Source organism: Drosophila subpulchrella, chromosome X (assembly GCF_014743375.2).
Source record: "Drosophila subpulchrella strain 33 F10 #4 breed RU33 chromosome X, RU_Dsub_v1.1 Primary Assembly, whole genome shotgun sequence".
NCBI lineage: Eukaryota > Metazoa > Arthropoda > Insecta > Diptera > Drosophilidae > Drosophila > Drosophila subpulchrella.
In genome coordinates this window covers 1,849,872-1,871,371 of record NC_050613.1, presented here as the reverse complement: position 1 = coordinate 1,871,371, position 21,500 = coordinate 1,849,872, and the positions used below count along the sequence as shown (strand labels likewise).

The 21,500-nt window shown below is 38.7% G+C and overlaps 1 protein-coding gene across 6 annotated transcripts; it reads left to right on the top strand.

Moving 5' to 3' along the window:
- Positions 1–1,548: 1,548 nt before the first annotated feature.
- LOC119558074 (ubiquitin carboxyl-terminal hydrolase Usp2) lies at positions 1,549–21,221 on the top strand. 6 transcript variants are annotated; one of them, XM_037871250.1, is made up of 11 exons: positions 1,549–1,610; positions 3,806–3,924; positions 4,000–4,641; positions 11,447–12,295; positions 15,484–15,694; positions 16,297–16,443; positions 16,500–16,713; positions 16,771–17,093; positions 18,488–18,637; positions 18,694–18,772; positions 19,536–21,221. In XM_037871250.1, exons 3-11 carry the CDS (start codon positions 4,141–4,143, stop codon positions 19,606–19,608), a joined length of 2,547 nt encoding a protein of 848 aa, XP_037727178.1. In that variant the 5' UTR covers positions 1,549–1,610; positions 3,806–3,924; positions 4,000–4,140; the 3' UTR covers positions 19,609–21,221. The 6 variants fall into 6 exon arrangements, with proteins under 6 accessions (XP_037727178.1, XP_037727181.1, XP_037727179.1 ...); XM_037871251.1 differs by having other exon boundaries at positions 1,600–1,726; XM_037871253.1 differs by lacking the exon at positions 11,447–12,295 and having other exon boundaries at positions 1,563–1,610.
- Positions 21,222–21,500: the final 279 nt, after the last annotated feature.

The window sequence follows — 21,500 nt, the reverse complement described above, 5'->3', positions numbered from 1 at the left end:
ATATGATCTCCGAAGTCCTCTCCATTAGGACTCCGTACACCATAACCACCAGCTACTTGGCAGCTTAAGCGGAGCTGGAGGACGCGGTGGCTTCTATAGGGAGGAGGAAAATAGGGCGCCCGCTAAGGAACAGTTGGAGAAGCCATGGCCAGGATGCTGGGCGACTTCCTGCAGCATCAGCGGATCAACTCCGTTCCCAATCCGGCTCCCACTTCCTCAAGGTCCAATATGCCCATTGGGACTCGGAACTGGACTGCGGTGGCGCGGGAAAGATGGCGAAGCATCCATGGGATGAGAAGTAAGCTTTAAACTACAAATTTACATAAATAAAAACATTCGTTGAACATTCCATTTAGTTTAATTTTACTTTCTTTGTGTACCAGCAGACTCCTCCTTTTTAAATTTCTCCAATTGATTTGTGTTTTGTTTGGCAACAAGCCCAGCCGCTTGACAGTAAGACCATGCTACATGCATTGCGGGTGATCTTTGAAAACTTCGGTCACACTACAAAGAATAAGATTTTTCGACTAGTGAAACTCTTAGCCGATCTGAGGACTAGGCTTTAAGGAAAACACGTGCTAGAAAAAGACGGGAAACTCGCAACAACTCGCTTCAGCGAATAATGGGACCACACCCGCAAATCGATTCAGTATTCCAGTGTTTCTATTCAGTATTTTTTTTACGAGGTAATTTGAACTGCAATGCAATATAAGGAAATTGTTGTTGGTGGAGCCTTTCGGCTTGGAACTCAGCAATTGATCTCATCTTGAAATTAAATATTGCTATGCTTTTTTAAGGAAATGACCAACCCTGAGTTTATACCCTTTTTGGCATGACTGGCACCAAAACGTTCCTTATTTATCTAAAGAAAAAATCTTTTGAAGGCGCATCCAAAATAGTCCTTATTCAATCGATTTCAGCTAACATTTTTATTCTAGCACTAAAACTGTAGGCTACACAGTTGTGGGCGCAATTATGAAATTGCTTGGCGGCCAGCCTCGGTTCTCTTGCAATCAAATTTTAAATGTTGCTATAAAAATAAAGTAGATTTTCTATTATTGGCTTTTTATTCGTTGTCAAAATAATAAAGATTATAAACAATTCGAGAAAACTGATATATTGTGTTTTTATAGCAACCACGCCCTACACCAGCAAAAAAAATCCTCGATTGACAGTGATTTCTTAACAGTTTAGCTGACCATCCATGGTAAACTTTTAAGAAGTCGCTGTTTATATAATGTACATTATTTTGACAACGAATAAAAAACCAATATGTTTATTATAGCAAGTCAAATAGTAATTTATTTTTATGGCAAGCCCCGCAACTTTTTAATTTGATTGGAAGAGAACCATGGATGACCGCCAACAAATAACTTAAAATTTCACAAGACTCCAGCAGGACTTCACCGTCGTTCATATCTAGTAGTGCAAAAACTATTTTAAAAAAAGATTAACCCCATTATTCAACTATAGTGTAAACGATGTTTTTTCCGTGCGCTCTACACACTTATCGATTGTATCGATAGGTATTAAATAAACATCGGTTGTGGTTTCTCTAACGCAAAAGCATGCGGTCACACTTGCCAAAATAAAAAATATCCGATTAAAGAGTGAGTTCTGTGCTGTGCTAAAAATTGCTAAAACTCAGCCGAAAATAAACACTTTGCTGTGTGAATCGAGGCTGGTGCTTGTCTGGCATCAGTGTTGTCGAGCGATTAAGACACGGGTATATTGGCCGCGCGACCTCGTTCGCCTGGTGATGTCCATCTTGCTATCCAATGTTTTCACCCGTTCCACTTATCTCGCTCGCTCCTATTTCCATTTTTTTTGGACTAAGCGGATGGTTGAAAAATTCGCAAAACCATCCTCACTTTTCCACTTTCCATTTTGAGAACGATATTTCACTTTGCGTAATTCGTACGCTTACTGCTGTGTGTGTGAATGTGTCGCCAATAGTGCTATCTTGCTTGCCCGCATGGTATTCGCTGTTTTACTACTACTCCTGATTCTCCCCCTCTTCCTCTCACATTTCACTGCCAAACATGCGCGCGCTTGTGTGTGTGCGCCTTTTATAAATAGAATTTCATTTCGTTTCGTTTTTGTATATTGCTGTTGGTTTTATCATAATTATTTCGACGTGCAGAGGATGTACGAATTTTTTATCCAAAGAAAGTGCCTAAAACGTGGTAACCGTGGACAAGTTTAGTTCAGCTGCAGCAGTGTGTGACTGTGATTGTGTGAACTTGAGGAATTGTATTTATTTTTGTTAAGTGCGTGTGTGTGAATGGGCTGAAGTGTGGTTGGTAGTATTTTATGAACGAAAGATCGATTCATGAAAGTGTGGCCACTTTATAAAAGTTAAAAGAATAGCTACGGCTCTCTCGTGGGGGAACGTAGACTGCCTGGCGGCACACTCACACATATGTACATACGCACACTTAACTTCGTTTTAAGTGTTACCGCATAAGGCCAACCAGTTACCTCCCCAACCCCACCACTGTTCTTGTTGTTATGACAAACTTGAAAAGTGTTTTTTCTATTTATTCTTATTTTGCAATTGTAAACAAGTCACGCAGCAGCTGGTCTGTTTTTCTCTTTCCGCTTAACTGTTTACTATTATCAGGGCAAAAATAAAGGTTGAGAAAGCTCGAGTTGCAACATAAAACCAACAAGCTGCTACAATTTCTCTCAGTGTTTTCAAGGATTAATTAATCATTGTGTGTGCGTTGCGCTGGTGAATATTCAATCGTGTCGCGTTCCTCTTATAAAGCTTTCCATTATCCTTGGCATCCGGTAACATTTTAGATAAACTTGCGCTTTTAAGGCTTCTCTTTTCCCTGTATAAATAATTGTTAAAAAATGGTGGTTTACTTAACATTCATATGTATCGTTTTTATTTCATTTAATTCAAATTAGAAGTTGAAATTGTTTCACAAGATTTGTTAATTATTTTATTTACTTTATGCTCGTAGAGTTAAAGGGTATACAAGATTCGCCAGAAAGTATGTAACAGGTAGAAGGAAGCGCTTCCTACCTCATTAAGTACATATATTTTTGATCAGGATCACTAGCCGAGTCGATCTAACCATGCCCGTCTGTCCGTCCGTATGAACGCTGTGATCTCGAAAACTATTAAAGCTAGAAATTTGGAATGTAGATTCGCAAGCTTGCGTAGCGCAAGTTTGTTTCAGCAGGGTGCCACACCCACTCTAGCTCCCACAAACGACTATAACACTAAAACACGTCCAGCGCCCACATTTTCAAATATTTTGTAAAAATTAAAACCAATGTTTGTTTTTATTATCAATACCTATCTACATGCCAAAAATTATTGAAATCGGGCAACTCATTGAAAAGTTATAACCAAATAATAATTCATATTTTGGAATTCAATCCAGATTTCACACCGCATGCAGCAAATTAACTGTTTTCACCAATACGCCGCCAAGCCGCTAGGGGCGTTAGAGGCCAAGTGGCGCTATAGAAGAACAAGATAGGTGGCGCTATAGGCTAGGTGTGTTAGTGCCATTACACCTATAGTCCGTCAGCTGTGATATTTGCTGAATGATTAATTTAAGAAAATCACAATTCATGTTAGGTCGTTGAATGTAGACTTTTGAGTTTAAATGAAAAGAAACAGTTTCGATTGAAAAGTTGTATGAATTGAGCTTTATAGGAACTTAACTTCGAAAAAAATGCAAACTGCATATCTTGAAAATGTACTTATTTTTATAAACCCTCAATATATCATTTTCGTATTAATCATACAAAATTGTATTGTGCCCCCAACTGCTTTTCTTTTCAGTTTTGTCCGCAACCTTAGAAGCAACAATAACGGGTCTTAGATGTAGCACATAAGCATCAATTAAGTTTAAGCTAATGCTAGGAAAATTATTCAATGATAATGTAAATAACGGGGTGCAGGTGGGTACTTCTATTTGCCTTTCGAAGATTAAATTTAACATTAATGGACTTAAATACTTTTATGTACATGTAAAGCCGACGAAAAGCAGAAACGGAAGCAAGACCAACCGGAATCACCCGCTCAGCAATACCACGTGCTGCAACCAGAACAAGTTAAGGACACTCTCGACTTCAACCTGAACCCGGAGTTAGACCACTGCCCCTGCTGCCACTAATATGCGTGTAATTGCGCCGCGAAGATCGTCAACATCAGCGGCGGGCAGCGGCAGTCTCTACGGCACATCGTCAGCCGGCACCTCTGGCGACAGCAGTACCAGCGGCAGCCATCACATCAGCAGCTCCACCAGCACCACCACTGGCAGTGGTGCGGTGGATCGGCCCAGCGGAGGCGCCACCACGAACGGTTATTCCCGCTACTCGAGCAGCTACGAACGCGGTAGCAGCCTGTCCAAGTGGCTGCCAACCTCGTCTGGCGGTTCAAACTCGTCGTCCGGCTACGGCAGCAGCTACTATCCCAGTTCGTACTCGACGTACTCAGCAAACAGCGCCTCCTCCAGCTCGTCGTATGCGCCTCGCTCCAGCCTGCAACGGAGCAGCGTTGGGTCCACCTCGTCGTATCTGAGCGGCGGTTCCGGTACTAGCTCGTCCGCCTACCGCACAACCTCCTCTTATCTGAGCGGCTCCAGCTATGATTCACCTACGTATAGCCGATACGGAGTGAGTTTCACCTTATCTACCTTATAAAATGTACCAATTTGAGATACACCCATCCCGAATTATGGTCTATTACTCTTAAGTTTGATGGCTGATTTCTCGGTTATACATATCTCAATACTTTTGTATTAAGTATCCTTGTGCTGGGCCCTTGGTATAACTCTACCCTACTACCCTATCCCTGAAATCATTATCTGCATATTTGGTGAAGTCGCGTATAATTCAAAGGTTTTCATCGTCCATGTACAGAAAATGTTCGCTACATTGTGTCTTTTATAAATCGTGTATTATATGAAAATTTAAATAGTATAGCGGTCAACATCTCCCAAGTGGGCCAAAACAGCTACAAAGATCCATATTTCGTCGAAACTTGTATTTTTCTGTTTACAACAGCAAACAAAAATTTAATTCGAAGTTACAAAAGCAAGAAAAAGTTAAATTTTTTGTAATTCCAAAATTGCAATTTGGGACCCCTTTATTATAATCCGATACAGTAATCCAATTTTGTTTTAGTTCTCTGACATGTAATTTAGAATACAGAAGGCATACTTTTGAGACGATAAAATACTGGATATATATCAACCACTCGATTTCACTAAACCTTAGGATCTTACCCATTGTAAGAGCTTTTATTGGCATTTACATAGTAATGCGTGCATCTGCGCTGTGATTTACCAGCTCTAATATTTCATTAGTTGGTAATCTGCTTTCGGTTATATGCATTTGATCCCAAGAATAAAACTCCACAGCAGACTCCACTCACTCATGGATCATGGCTCATGAACCTCACGCTCCTTTTTGTAGTGATCATTTTCCTGCCCGTGACCCCACCGTTTAAATCACGCTTATTATTTTGACTATTATAGTGTTATTTACCATATTTTTTTGATGCATTTAGAATATTAAATTTTTGTTTTGCTGATTATTTTGTTTTGTTTGTGTTGTACTTTGTTATTGCAACAACAAAACACAATACACCCACTCACCCATGCACACCCACATAAATAAAGCGCGGGACGAAGCGACGTTTTATACCGGCGATATCGAATTCTGGTAAAATAGTTGCTCTTTAACGATAACATCTTAAAATGTTTAGAAAGTATACGTTTCAAATGTAAACATTTTTTTTGTACATTTAAATTTTAGGTCCTTTACGAATATCAAATTTGATTATGCTTAGAAAATATATTGAATTCAATATATTAAATGGGCAAAAACTGTTACACCTTTTGCCTTATGCCTTTGTGTACTTTTCCTTTATTTTGACTAACTGACTGGATTTTAAATAAAACCAAACAACATTTTATGAATTTAATATTAAATATAAAATGCATGTTTTGGTTCCCATGATTTTTTTTTTGATAAATCGTATTAATGGAAGTAATTTAACCTTTAAATTCAGAAACCAAAAAAAATGGCAAAGTTTATATACCCATACTTCTAAAATAATATACCAATTAAAATCATATGTAAATTACAAAATATGTATATTATAAATCCCATAGTTCCTATGGCAGCTTTGCCCACATTTTTTATACCCTTTCTCAGCGTATAATAATTTCAGCCAGAAGTTTTTAACGCAGTGCAGGAGACATTTCCGACCTTATATGTTATATTATTATTATGTCCGTCCGTCCGGCAGTCTGTCCGTCTCTCATTTGTATAGCTATTGCAATGAAACTTTCCCGAAAGTTATATTTCTTTTGGAAGTAATACATAGGTTAGGTTAGGTTACGCGCTGGTGGTTACGGTAAGCCACCCACATGAGCCTGTAGCAGGCTCTTTGTGTTGCCGCACGGGTTTGGGGGTTGCCCCCGCCACTCCTCAGTGCCTGAGAGGGGATCCCAGGATGATTCGTCATTTTCAATAAGTTCTAAATGGGTTAAGCAAAGTCTAGTATAATTCAAACGAAATTTAAATGACCTTTCCATTGATGCCAAAATGTACATGAAGTAAGTTCAAATTATGAGTATATTTAAATTTTGTTTCGTCAAAATACTTACGACGACTAGTGTAGGAAAGTTTATAAGAATGTTATATGGAAAAAAGAGCTTTGTTATTTTTGATTATATTCTCTTTTACTAGGTACAGCATAGAAACTATCTATATATTTTTATACAAATCTGCCGAATATATACTTCCGATTCGCCAAATTCTGTTTGTGTTGAATACTTGGAGCACAACATTTATTGTTAACTAAAATTCCAACTGTTTCTATATTATACCGAGGGTTCACATAGAACAAGAATTGCTAAAAAAAAAAAAAAACAACTGCGAGTTCTTAAGGTCGAATATTTTGCCGAATATTTCTTTAATATGAAAGCAAAGGTTTTTTTTCGATTTCTATTAGCGCGGCACACGCACCTAGCGGACGGTGGCGGTACTACTGACCATGACAAAGCCTGTTTCAATTCATAACTTTCAAAATAAAAAATAACAATTTATAATACAAAACTGGCAAGATTTATAGCGTTTAGATAGGTATTAATCAATGCAAGTATTTTCAATTTACTCTACTACTTACTTTTGTTCTACATGTAACGGGTATAAAAATAAAAAAATTTACTTTCATCGTTTTCGATCATAATGTTTTATACTCTGGTGTAAAGCATTGTTTTAAGATTTCAGAACATCCCATTTTTGTTTATTAAAATCGGACGTTAATATCATATATCTGTCATAGGAACTATCGGCATATTTATACACAATCTTTCAAACTACGGTTATACAAACGATTCGTTTTTTGAATGTCACTCTTCCAAAAATCAAAATTTTTGAAAAGTTTAAGAGCAGAAAGTTGCTGACATCTATTGAGCTCTTGGCGCCCACCAATATTTTTTTCACTTTTAAAAGTTGTATGGTAAGTTTACGAACTGATAAATACTTAATAAAACTCAATGCACATATTAATATTTTTTTTTCTTAGAAAAGTTGAAAATGTACAATAATGGAATACAAATTAAACTGTACACTTAAAAATGTCTACTACAGTTCTGGGTTTAAATTAAACAAATCAAGTTGTTCAATATCCATTTCACAAAAATTAACATCAAAAATTTGTTTTTTTTTTAGTTGTAGAAAGGAAAAAATAACGATAAAATGAAAAAAAATAGCGAAAAAAAATAAATCACACGCTAAAAAATGTTTACCTCGATACCCTACAAGGTACTGTATGAAATATGATGGTGTCACTTTCATAAGGCGCAAACGAAAAAACACCAAGCCTCAAGAATTGCTTCTAAAGATCTTATTAACACTTATATATATTTATCTGACTTGATTTTCCACAAATCTTTGCTACGGCCCTGATGAAACACATAAATTGAAAGGGTTTTTTAATTTTTGCTCCACCCTTTAAGTCAAATTTGTTCCACGAACGAATTTCTCGAATTCTTAATAATATTATTGTAAATACATTGTCGGCACGATAAGACAAATCGACTAAAGTTACTTGGAATTTTTTACGTGACATATATGAGTTTTGAAGAGTTCGTCAACTTACCCTACACTCCTCTACGTATGATTTTATATATATGATATGGTTTAGGCTGCAAGGGTATATCATCTTTGGCTTACGAAACTTAGCTTCCATTCTGCTTTGGTAAAGTGATAACTGTTACAGTCTGGTATAATTAGTAGTTATTTACTATCTCAGAAAAGTTAGGACATTTCAACAGAGTCGTAGGCTTAGAGATAAAGCTCTCGACCGACCTCTTAGGACCTGCTGCAAAACTAATTCCGTTACAGGGCTACACTTGTTCAGCTACGCCATTGCGAAAATTGCCAACGGCGTCAATGCCCAAGCACAGTTTACAATCACGTTCACAGTCACATCCCTGCAAACCACTTGTTGGCTCAGATCCAATAAAAAAGAAAATATAAAATAAAACAACAAAATGCCGCGACACCAACAATTGTGTCAGCCCATGTCCTCCTTGAAACTAGCAACAAGGTTAATGCAATGGGGCTACAGCTGTCTCTATCTAATCGGTGAGAGTTGGTGGGTGTTTAGTACACTCTGTATGTGTTACTATTTTTTTGGGTAAGGTTAAGGAAAAAAAAAATTTATGGGGTCGGAAACGATTCCATCTACCTGTTAAATACTTTCCGACGAATATAATGTACCCTTTTACCCTACTAGCAATGGGTATAAAATTGGCTCCAACTTTAAAATAGTGTGGGGGCAAGCCTTACAATTTTTAATCTTAATTTGTTTTAGTTCTGAAGAAATTAAAATTTTTGTAAGAAGATGTTTCAGAGAAATAAATACAAAAGAAACGAAGTCAATCGGATAAATAGATCAATGGGCAAAAAGTAAGGTGAATTTATTTTTTCGTGGTGTGCACTATGAATTCCTTCCTCCCGACCAAACTGTTATTAAGGAATATTATGTGATCGTTATGCGTTTCGAGTCGATTGAGGAGATAAAGAAAAATCGAAGAAGGCGCTGATGGCTATACTGGATTGAAAATAGAAAAGAGTAGAATAGAAAGAACGTTGGCATAAGTCTATTTTGTCGGGAGGGGATTACTTAAAAAGGGAATGATATTAAGATTTTTGGTTTTACAAGTAAATTTACTTTTTTGTGTGTACACTTGCAGTTATAAGTAATAGTCATTGTAAAAATCATAAAAAATATTAACAAAACAATTTTTGAAAAATTCTATTAATACATCTGTTTGACATTCAGCAACTGACAAGAAAGATAAACTTTTCGTTCTCTTATCAGCTCAGCAGCAGTGTTAGAATAGCAAATACGTCATAGTTTGACTGTGACGTTATTGACCATTTTTCTCCTATTAATATTGGTTTTCGATAACCTTTAAATAGGGGTTTAATTGGAAATTTGTATTTTAAGCATAAACCGCTAATTTTCGGGCCTTTACAATGTCTCAACAGAGTTTCAAGAGCGCTATTTACAAATTGAAATTTTTACAGCCTTTCATGATTCATAAACCCTTGCAAAAGCTACAGCGATTTCAGTCAGGAAGTTACATCGCATTGAAGAAGAAGTTTCCGACCCTGTAAAGTATAGGTAGTCTTGATCAGCATCACTAGACAAGTCGAGCTTGCCATGCCTGTCTGTCCGTTTCTACACGAACGACTTATTAAAGTTATAAGACACTAAGAAATATTATTGTTTAAGTGTTGCCAAATTTGGACCCATACCATATAGAGAATTATTATATCCGTTACTCGTAGTGTAAAAGGGTGTCCTAGATTCATCGGAAAGTATGTAACAGGTAGAAGGAAGCGTTTCCGACCCTATTAAGAATATAAATTCTTGATCAAGATCACAAGCCGAGTCGAGTTAGCCATGTCCGCCTGTCTGAACGCTGAGATCTCGGAAACTATAAAGGCTAGCTTTGAAATGAGGACTCCTGAGCTCATGCGCAGCGCAAGTTTGTTTCATCAGGGATCCACGCCCACACTAACGCCCATAACGCTAAAACCCGTCTGGCACCCACATTTTTGAATAATTTAAATGACAGTTTGTTTTGATTATCAATGTCCAACTTCTTGCCAAATTGTTCAATATGGGCCATTCATTAAAAAGTTAGCAAGTAAAATGTGCAATCTTGGGCACAGACGCTTTTCTACTTATATATTTCCTTCGCAATCCCTGAAAGCTCCTAGTACACTTAGCAGAGTAACGAGTATCTGATAGTCGATGGTATCGACTACAGCGTTCTCTCTTGCGGAAGTTAGCTTCCCTTCTTGGTAAAACCGTACTATTAAGAAGGTATGTTGTTTTATAAATAAACACCGTTTTTAAAGTGTTTTGTAACACAGTTATATTAAAAATACGTTAAGACCACTTAAATTAAATAAGCATCCATTTAATCTATTAAGCTTTGTAGTCGCAGCATTAAAAACTTTAAAAAATCATAACAAATCTGGTAATTTTTCTCGCTGGACGGCAATCTCCTCTTTGGGACCGTTTTCTTGTCGGCTATAAAATTAACAAAAAGAACGCTATAGTCGACGACCTCGACTATTAGTTACCCATTACTCAGCCAAGAGGAGTGCGAAGGAGACGGAGATAAGCATGCAGCCAATTGGTTGTTTCCGAAATTGCACTCTTTATTTGCTAGATCGGTAGTGAAAATCAGAATTTACACTTCTACCGAATATCGAAAAATGTTGGCACTAGACAGGTTTTAGCGTTATGGCCGTTTGTGGGCCTAAGAGTAGGCGTGTCACCCTGTTGAATGAACTTGTTGCGCAAGAAGCTCTAGAATCTGCATGCTAATCTTAACTTTCTACCTTTTATAGTTTCCTAGATCTAAGCGTTCATATGGACGGATAAACAGACGGACATGGGTAGTTCGACTCGTCTAGCGAATATAATAGTTTCATTTATAGGGTCGGAAACGCTTTCTTCTATCTGTTACACACGTTCCGACGTATCTAATATACCCTTCTACTCCACGAGTAACGGGTATCAAAATAGGTTTTAAACCATAAATCGAATTTGTTTTGTGCGATAAATCTGATTATTAGGCCACTGATCCGACATCTCGGTGAATATTATTTCGTATATGTAATTTCCTTTCCATTTGTGTTCAATTCAGTCATTGACCATATCATTGATGTTTCTTTTCTTTACATTTTGTTTTTGTAATAAACTTTTTGACACTGAAAACATAAAACATGATTTATCGTTGCCGTTTACCGTTATCGTTCAACTTCACCGCCTTCCGTTACTCCAACTCAAAAAAACAAACACCACCACCACAAATTCATTGACACCTGTAAATGTTTCGCCAAAAAACACTCTTCAAAATATTGAAAATCGAAAATAAAGTTACCGCGCAAGTCGGCTTCCAAGAGTACAACCAATGGTGTTAGCTTGACCGGATCGGTCAAAAAGGAGGATTACGGTCTGCGGCGTGGCCAAGATTCCGCAAAGAAGCCACCAATCAGCGGAGGAAGTGGTGGCCAATACAGCAGTTGCAGTAGAGACACCCATGGCGATAGCAACAAGCGGCCAACCAGTTCATCCTCATCCCCATCGCTGGCCCGTTTGGTGGCCACCTCCGGATTGGACATATACGAAAAGTATAGTCCGGCCAACTATAAACCCAACTGTGAACTGTCACGTTCCAGGTCGGGGCATTCTGAGGCGGATCTGGAGAATGGCAGCAAAAAGGAGACGACGCCCACATGCACGGTGACCCTGGAGAGGCCACGAAGTAGTAGCAGTCGCTACAGTCTCATCTACAGCAATAGCGGCGATGCAGGATGGGACTCCTCGGGATCCTCGGGAAGATCGATTTCCGGGAAGTACTCGATAAACAGCAGCAGCAGCAGTGGCGATGTGCCCTCGGCCACCTTTACACTCCGCAGCAACCGCACACGACGCAACCAGGCGGAGACTTCTACGACCACGCCAGTAGAATCAACAGCAGCTTCTACACCAACACCACCACCACCACCTCCACCTCCACCTACAAATGGCTATAAAACAGGTGAATCAAATGGCGAGCTGGAAGCCAAACTAAATGGTGTATCACTGCTATCGACTTCACCAAAAAGAAATGCCATACATGATCGAAATCAGGACACTACTGATGATGCAAGTGTAGTGCAGGATAATGCGGACAATGCCGATGTTAGCACCTCGGCCACATTTAAGCTAAACGACAGCAGCAAGGTAAAAGCTTTGGCCAGAAGTTAAAAGGAAACTAGAAAAGCTGCCCCGAAAACGAAAAACAAACTAATTGCATGTTCCATAACCCAAACAATTAAATGGCGTTTGCGAAAAAATAAGAAACCATTAACCCCCACCCTTGCATAAACCATTGACCTCTTTACCTAATTTTATTCCAATTCCACCATCTGTTTGTTCGCCAGTCAACCTAGCAAAAGCTGATCATTTAACCAACTTTACATTTCTATGTATTTTTAGCTAAACTCTTGCAGATTGCGAGCCTTCTAACTTAAATTAAACTTAAAAAACCAAGTCAAACTAAACTCCAGGCTAATTAACAATACTCCTAACTAAAATCAAACCCCCTGAAAAAAACCATCATAATATCATCAAAAAAACATTTGCTTAGAATATAGTGCGGACACGACAGGATTATCCGGTTAGTCGAGAGTAGTTTATTCCTGGCAGGCGGCGAGGAAACAAACAAACACAACACAAAATCTCGTATCTACTCAACCGTAGGCAGGCAACAAAAATAAACGCTAGAAATCCGCAACCAAAAGAAGAGCAACTGCAGAAGAGAGAAAAGGAGTGCGGTGACCATCCCGTCGAATGATGTTAGACATTAAGAAGACTAGAGGATTCCACAAGATTCCACAGGCATCAAAATTGCAGACAGCAACGGGAACAACATCATCAGTAGTAGCAACATTAGGAGCGAGTGCAACAGAAGTGTCATCAACAGGCGGATCAACAGGAGCAACATCTTCATTATCGGGACGGGGAACTGGTAGTCTTGCCACTCGTCTGAAAAATCCAGTGCTCGGGAAACACTCGACAGTTCCTGAAACTTCAGTGGCTGTTGGCAAGACCCACGCCGCCCTGGCGGCAGCCAAATACGGCAGAGGCGGCGGTGTACCAACACAGATCCGCTCCACGCCGAGCAGTCAATCCAATCCAGTGCGGGCTGCCAATCAGCGTTATTTCTTAGTATCCAGCTACAAGGATCCCACATTCTTGAAGGCCGAATGCGAGTTGGCTCATGCTCAGGTGACAGCTAGCAAGGTAAAAACCAATTCGCAATCCCACAGGCGGAGTCGAGCAGGTGAGGATTCAAGGAACAATAACCACAACGGTAGCCGAGCACCAACGCTGGTTGATATGCGACGCACGTCCATGTTCAATGGCAATCAGCAACCAACCACCATCGGCACCAGCACCACCAACAACAACACCAGCAACGGTGTTCTCAAGTACAGTGCCCGCTCCACGACTGCAACATCAGCTTCCACGTCTACCAGGAGCTACGGCAAGCTGAAACCGCTTAATAACAACCAATCAACCGCTGGATCAGCTATGATGTATGGCCACAACACTAATAATAATAACAACAGCAGCAACCTTAACAACGGCGGCAATAACAACATGCAACGTCAGCAAGAGCAACACGATGACATTAGCTACATAGACAGCGATGATCCGCCGGCAACTAGTGGTCCAGAAGGCGGGGGATCGACTACCAAGGCGAGCATATGTTACTTCAAGCCCATCACACCGCCTCTGCAGCTGCGACACCAGCAAACTCAAGTGCAGCAGCAGGAGCAACATCAGCAACCTGTCTGTTCGAAGTCAGTCAGCCATCGCTATCCGCGGCCCAAGTCTACCATTATAGCATCGGCCCACTCAAATTTCGCAGCTAGCTATGAGAAGTTTAGTGGTGCTCTCTATAAGCAAACCAATGGCGAGGTGAACTCGGAGAGCAGGAACAGCAGCAATGCTAGGCGATATGGCATAGATTCTTTGAGTATCAAGGCCTCCATAGAGAAGTTCAACAATCTCAGTGGACAGAAGAGGCAAACTCCAAGCTCAGGAGCTGGTATGGGATCAGGCAGTGTTACAGGCACATGTTTAGGAGTCGGAGCCGGGACTGGTCGAAACAACCACCCATCGCAAGCAGGCGGGAGTAGCGGCAATCTGCAACAGCGCTATAGCAGCGACCTGGACAACATCCGAGTGGCTGCTGGCTATAGTAGTTCTCTGACCAGAGCAGCCTATCGGACTACAGGCACGATGAATAATGTTAGCACTCCCGTACCGGCGTCATCAGGATTGGGTGGTCCAATTGGTAAAGGTGGAGGAGTCGCCACGGCGGTTTCGCCCATTAACAAGGTAACGGTGAGAGGAGCTCACAGCAGCCGGCAAGCAAACGAATGCGAAAGTTTAGCTATAAGCACCAAGGTAAACAACGATGAAACGACACCGCCAACACCTAATGTTGTCGGTACAACAGTAACATCAACACCAGCCACGTCTTCCGTCTCCACAGCCACAGCCCCAAGCTCCGCCAGCGATAGTGTAAGTCGGTCCTTGGTCAGGTCACCGATTAGTTCAGTTTAGTTTTCTTTTTTGACTCCATTACATTTTCGTCTATTATACTATTATGATACATGAAATTCCTGTACTTGGCAAGAGCAAGCAACTGAAATTGTAGCTAGAATGTATATTTATTCCATTTTAATATTGGATTTATCATACTACATATATTTCTTTGTTTTCGTCTATCTCTATTTTAATTTCGCTATTGATGTGACTCAGTCGCAGTTTTGTTTTTGTTATCCTTTTGCATGCTGGTCTATTATCGCTGTCTATTCTCACTTTTCATCCGCATTATGAAACACAATACACCCGTACTAACTTCGACTTATTATGGTTTCTTCTTTAATATCTAATTGTTCAATTGCTAGTTGCTTTGATTGACTAACGTAACTTTTCCTAAATACTAACGATTAATCTATTGCCCGAACCGACAGACAGCTACCGAGGCTATCAGTGATGGGATAGTTCCGTTTAAAAAAAAATAAATTATACTTTTATAATAAAAAGATGTAAAGTGTGAAAAAAAAAACTTAAATCTAAAGTAGCAGAGATACGTTTATTTTCCTTTCAAGGCTCACTAGTTTCGACATTATGAGGACGAGAAAGTGGTCCTTAGTATTCAAACAGAGTTCACGTATTTTAAATATTAAATAACAATTTACCTATATATAAAATAGTATGCATAAAAAATCGTATCGACGAAGTACTTTAAAGACCCCCATCACTGGAAATGAATCGCTATGTTGTTATTTGGGTTCGGGAACCTAAATAAGTATTAAATGATACTCACTTGTAAAATTTTCTCTGTTGTGCAGACGGCGGCAAGGAGCGGCATTGGAAGTAGCAGCAGTGCCCGGAGCGTGCTGCCTCCCATGACACCCACGTCGAGTCGCTACTGGGATCGGGACAGCGGCACTAGCCGCAATAGCGTAAGCAACTCCTCCGCCCTCAACTCGTCATCACTAAAGCACAATTCGGATGATGGTTACAAGAGCGCCTCGTCGTCGCGTGATGAGAAGTCCGAAGGTGGGTTTACTAAGAATAGTTCTGCATTGTGAAAATTTACAAGTTTTATTTTCCTGGGTTATTACCGATACATTTTTACTTTAAGTAAGGGAGAGCTCCATAGTCGAGTACCTCGACTAGCATATACCCATTTCCAAATTCATTTATTGACTAACGGCCCGAAAAAATCCAAATTTTAAATTATAAAAATAAATAGGTTGACTAAATATCCTTACTGATTGATATTTTGTTCAAAAATATGATTAATAATAATAATATGCAGGTCCCGATCCTGATTTTGCTTTGTCAATAAAAAAAACTCAAAACAAGTAGCTTAATATGTGTAACCGCTTGTTCTAATTCCCATTTCTCTAAAAGTCTACTGAAATTCTTAGTAAAAGCTGAAATTTAAAACAAAAACTTTGGAAAAATATTAGAACGGAGAGTAAGAACGTTGTAGAAGGGTTATTTAAAGGCTGAGGATCGGGCGAGGATGATAGATCCTTCCGTCAGCGAATGCAAGCCCACGCATCCCAATTGGGGAGTAGAGACCTCGGCTGTGCCATCAATCTTGTTGGTTGAAATTAATCCGAATCCCCTTTCTTGAAATTTTCTTTCCACAGGTCTGTGCGGTTTGCGAAACATCGGGAACACTTGTTTCATGAACTCTGTTATTCAGTGCCTGAGCCACACCCAAGAGCTAACACGCTTCTTGCGGTCGCACCATGGGTCCCGCTCGACCTCCACCAAGGATCAGCAGATACTCCACGGTGAGTTTTATTGTCTTGCGCATTGGTATATTTTAAAACCTTATTGGTGATTGCAGAATTTGCCAAACTTATCCAGGAGATGTGGACGTCGAATGTGCACACTGTGACGCCTATGGAACTGAAGCGGGCCTTCTCCACCAAGCACCGCATGTACAGCGACTACAACCAACAGGACGCGCAGGAGTTCCTCCGTTTTTTCCTCGACTCGCTACACTCGGCCCTGAACACGGGGGTCAAGGGTGAGACCCTCAGCATTGACGATAATCTCAGGTGGGTCTTGATTTATTGACATATCTACTTATGCGATAAATTTGTGACCTACCGCAGTGACAATAAGAAAGCGGACCTGACCTGGGAGTGGTATTCGCGGCACGAGAATTCGCTGGTACGCGACCTCTTTGTTGGTCAGCTCAAAAGCACGCTAAAGTGCACCACCTGCGGGAACACCAGCGTCACTTTCGATCCCTTCTGGGATCTGAGCGTGCCGCTGCCGTCTTCTTCGCGCTGCAAGCTGGAGGCTTGCCTTGACCTCTTCATCCGCGAGGAGGTCCTCGACGGCGACGAGATGCCCACGTGCGCCAAGTGTAAGACGCGGCGAAAATGCACCAAGAGCTTCACCATCCAGCGTTTCCCAAAATACCTGGTTATACGTAAGTTCCGTACCCATTACATTATAAAGCTAACATAGAGTAAAAGACCACAAGCTACATATGGGCATTTCCAGGGGTCGCGAACGTACGTTCGTACGCACTAAGGGCAAATAAAAAAATTTCTGATTTTTTTTTTTTTTTGCATTAATCAATTCATATGGAAACCCCAGCTTTTCGGTGCTGCATTTGTGCTGGAAGTGCGGATTTGGTTTGTTGAAAATAATAAGGCCCCTAGTGTTATTTATAAATTTAAAAGAAACGTGGGTCCACGGCGTTCCTCCCACAACCCATTAAAACAACCTAGCTCAAAAATTAAAAATGATTTTGAAAATAGATAAAATGTTGAGAGCCCCAAAGTGTACCAATTTTTAAAAGGGTTAAAATGGCCGCATTTTGAAAAGTAATCCTTTTTTAGTGTATTTTGAAATGATTAATGTTTAACCTTTTATTTTTATAAAAATTATAACGACTTTTCGACTATATTGATTCAAATTGGAAGCGGTCAATTTAACATGCTTTTAATTTTGGATCAATATTAAAAAAATTCTATGCTCCGACTAACACCATAGTTATTACGGTATCTCCCCAAGTCCTCAGGACTCTAGCCCGAGAGTCAAATAAATTGTACTATAGCATTATATATATATTTAGATGTCAAGCATATCATTTGTATATCCTTACAAAGAGAATTATGATTTAAGTCGGAGTGAAGGAGACGCTATAAAATATAGATGATTTAATCAGCATCACTAGACGAGTCGATCTAGCTATGTCCTTCTGTCCGTTTCTACGCAAACTATTTATCATTTTTGAAGCTTTCGGGATGAGTCTTTCTACAAAGTCTTCTTTCTATTGCAGATAGTAATTAAATAATATCATGTAGCTCCTATAGCTTCGGTTCTTTTACATATTATCTTTTTTGTAATATTTTAGAATTTTTATTGATTTTTAAATCAAGGAAGGAAGCTACTTCCGAGCCCAGTTTTTATAGCCTTTCAGGTAGTAATATGGTATTAATTATTTGATATGGTTTACCTGCAAGAGTGTATAAACGTCCTTTCCTGCTTTCAATACTACTGGTCTATGGAGCTTGCATATCAGACCCTGATTTAAAATGCTCTTCATTTGTCAATAATATCGACATAGTTAATAGAGAAACGGGTATTAGTCAGTCGAGGTACTAAGAAATGTTCTCTAGGTTTGTTTTTATACCCCCCTCGCAAAAGCAGAGTATTTTCAAAATTTCGTTAAAAAAGTGAATACATATTTAAACACGATTAATTTATCATAAGAAAATACCAATTTTAGTATTTCAAAATAACTTCTAGCACTATGATAAAGTACTGCTATCTCTTTAAAAAAAAGATCTAAACTACTAAAACATTAAATTTCAGACCTAAAGCGCTTTTCGGAGACGCGCTGGAGCAAACTGTCAAACATTGTTGAGTTCCCCATATCGGACAGCGAGCTGAACATGGGCTCCTATGGCGCCAACTCCAACTCGAATGTGCATTACACGCTCTATGCGATATCCAATCATATGGGTGAGTTGCCAACACATCTTTGTATTTAAGTATACTTATTAGTATTAATTCAACAGGCTCAACGGCTGGCGGTCATTATGTGGCCCTCTGCAAGCATCCCGTATCCCGCAAGTGGCACGAGTTTAATGATAATATGTAAGTAATATCTGCAAATGATTCAAAATTCTGAAAATGTAACGTCTGCACGTCCAGACAAAAATTAGAGAAAGAATTTTTTTAAGCAAGATATTGGTATAAAAAAGTAATTATATTTGGTTTAGCTGAAATTTTTTTAATGAAAAAAATACAAAGTGGTCGTTTTCTAAGAAATTCTAGTCGCGATTTCTTTGGGAAACAACATATCAATTTTTAAACAATTGGATTTTCCAAGGATGAAATAATTGGCACCAAAAGTATTACAAGAGTATCTAGTCGGACATTTTTAAGCGTCAATTAGCGACAATTTTTGGTTCTTATTACTAGTCTTAAATCCGACTTTTTAGTGGGGGAGTTTAGGTTAAATTACGAACGATTCGTTTTTTTGCATGTCACTTTTTTCAAAATAAATGACTGCGTTCTGCAGAACAACATGATAACTGATTTAAATTGAAGTTTTTAAATTTGTGGTGCACCTTTTCATTTAAAATTATCGAACGAACAAAATACGCGAATGCTTAATAATATTATTGTAAATACATTGTCGGCACAATACGGGAAATCGACTACAATTACTTGAAATTTTTGACGTGACGTCACATATGAGATTTAACGAGTTCATCACCTTACCCTACACTCCCCCATTTTTAACCCGCTATTAAACGATTTTCGAAGGAAATTAATTCCTAAACTTAAATGAACATAATTAACTTAAATATTCCTTTTAAAAACTATTAACTGAGTTATTTATTTGATTCCGCAGCGTCAGCGATGCCTTGTCCGAAAACCATCTTGTTTCATCCAGTGCCTATATTCTTTTCTACGAGCGTGCGTAAAACCCAATCCGTGCTCTACGGCAACCGTAAGGTGCAGTGTTGACGATGGGGTTCCTGATGTCCCGGCGCACTCCTCAGATCGGGATGGAAACCAAGATGACCATGGCAGCGGGATGAGAGCAAAGAGGAAACGGAATAACCAACAAACGAACTCTTAGAAACGCTTCGTAGAATTGCATACAAACAAATTTACTTAATTTAACTCAACTTAAAGGCAAACAGAACTAACTCCTTACTTAAAGCAGAAACCAAAAGAAAAAAGGGATTAAGCGGAATATAAGTGCATACAAAACGAGAATCAATGTACATATAAAAAACGAACTTCGATGGCTTAACTTAACAAGTAAAATAACAATAATAAAACTCCTACGAAAAACAATAAATCTGTGCAATAACAACTTTCGGCAAACCAAAGCCCCGGGATAAGTGTAGGAGATACTAATACTAAATAGTGTCAGGATATTCCTTTGTAGGGATAAACATAGCAACCAGCGGCAGCAACGATACAATATTTTAATATTTCTCTCTTTTGAAGTGTTCTCTATCAAACTTAAATTAAAAACATGCATCAGCTCACTTTCCCTGTCTCTCTTTCGCCTGTCGCTCTATCTCTCTCTTTCTCACTCTACATTGGTTTGCCGAAGGATAGTGTTCTGTGGTTGTGTGTAAAAAAATAAACAAACAAAATGAAACGTATGAAAAGAAAACTAAATAAATATTTGAAATTCGTCATGTGCAATATTTTTCATAGAAAAAAAACCAACTGCAACAAATACCTTAACTAAGACGATTAAAATGAAACGAAACGCAATCGCACCACAAAAATCACACTAGCTGAAAGAAATGGGGTTTTAAAAACTAAAAAAAAATAATATTAATTAGTTGATAAATGAGCAACAAATTGAATGGAAGGGGCAAAAAGTAAAGCTGAATTGTGCATTGTGAAAACGTACTTATGATAAATGCTAGTAGTAAATGTAAAAAGCGATCAGAGCAGCAACAACACCAAAAAAAATTGTTATACTTTAGCCAAGACACCAACAAAACCATCCAGCCCATGTAAAAAAGGGATATTCCCAAGGGCACAAAAGACCTTACGAAGTTCGTTTCAAATTTATAAACATTTTTGTGTTTTTTTGTTAGGCTTGGGAAAAGCAACCAAAACTAGTCTTAAAAACAAATGAGTTAAACATGAGGGTTACTGAACAAAAAACAGTTTTTGTTTGTTTGATTTTGTAGTTTAAGTCTAGCGCTTTTCCATCACCTCAACAAACCCTCTTAGACTTGCTGCATATTTTTTATTGCTTATTTTGTTTTTATGCCTACATATATTATATAACATATTTATTTATTGTATTTATGTAAATTATAAAAAAAAACACGGACACCCCTAAACACCTACACTCTACGAAACAGGATGTGTACATAATGTAGCTTGTTTCTGACAGAAACTTAAACTACACCTACACTGCACCTAAATTTAAATGAAAGATAATAAAAACAAACAAGACACATTAATTTTTTGTATAAAAAAAATCAACTTTCATTTTTTTTCTGCTTAACTATTAGTTTCAATTGTAATTGTTGAATATTTTACTAACGTTAAAAAAAAATAAAAAATCACCCAAGAGAAAAAACGGAAAAATAAATGAAAAAATTGAAGTAAAAATTTGAATTTCAGAGAGGGTTTTATTCGGCGCGCCAAATATTTCTTGCCAGTAATGCATGGGTTCACGTTACATTTTAATTTGACTCGTTACAGGAACAAAACCAGAAAGGAAGCAAACTTCGGCCAGCCGAAGTTTATATACCCTTGCAGGTCTTTCCTATGGGAGCAATATATGTACAGTGGGGTGGGTCGATTTGTATGAACCCCAAAATTGTGATAAATC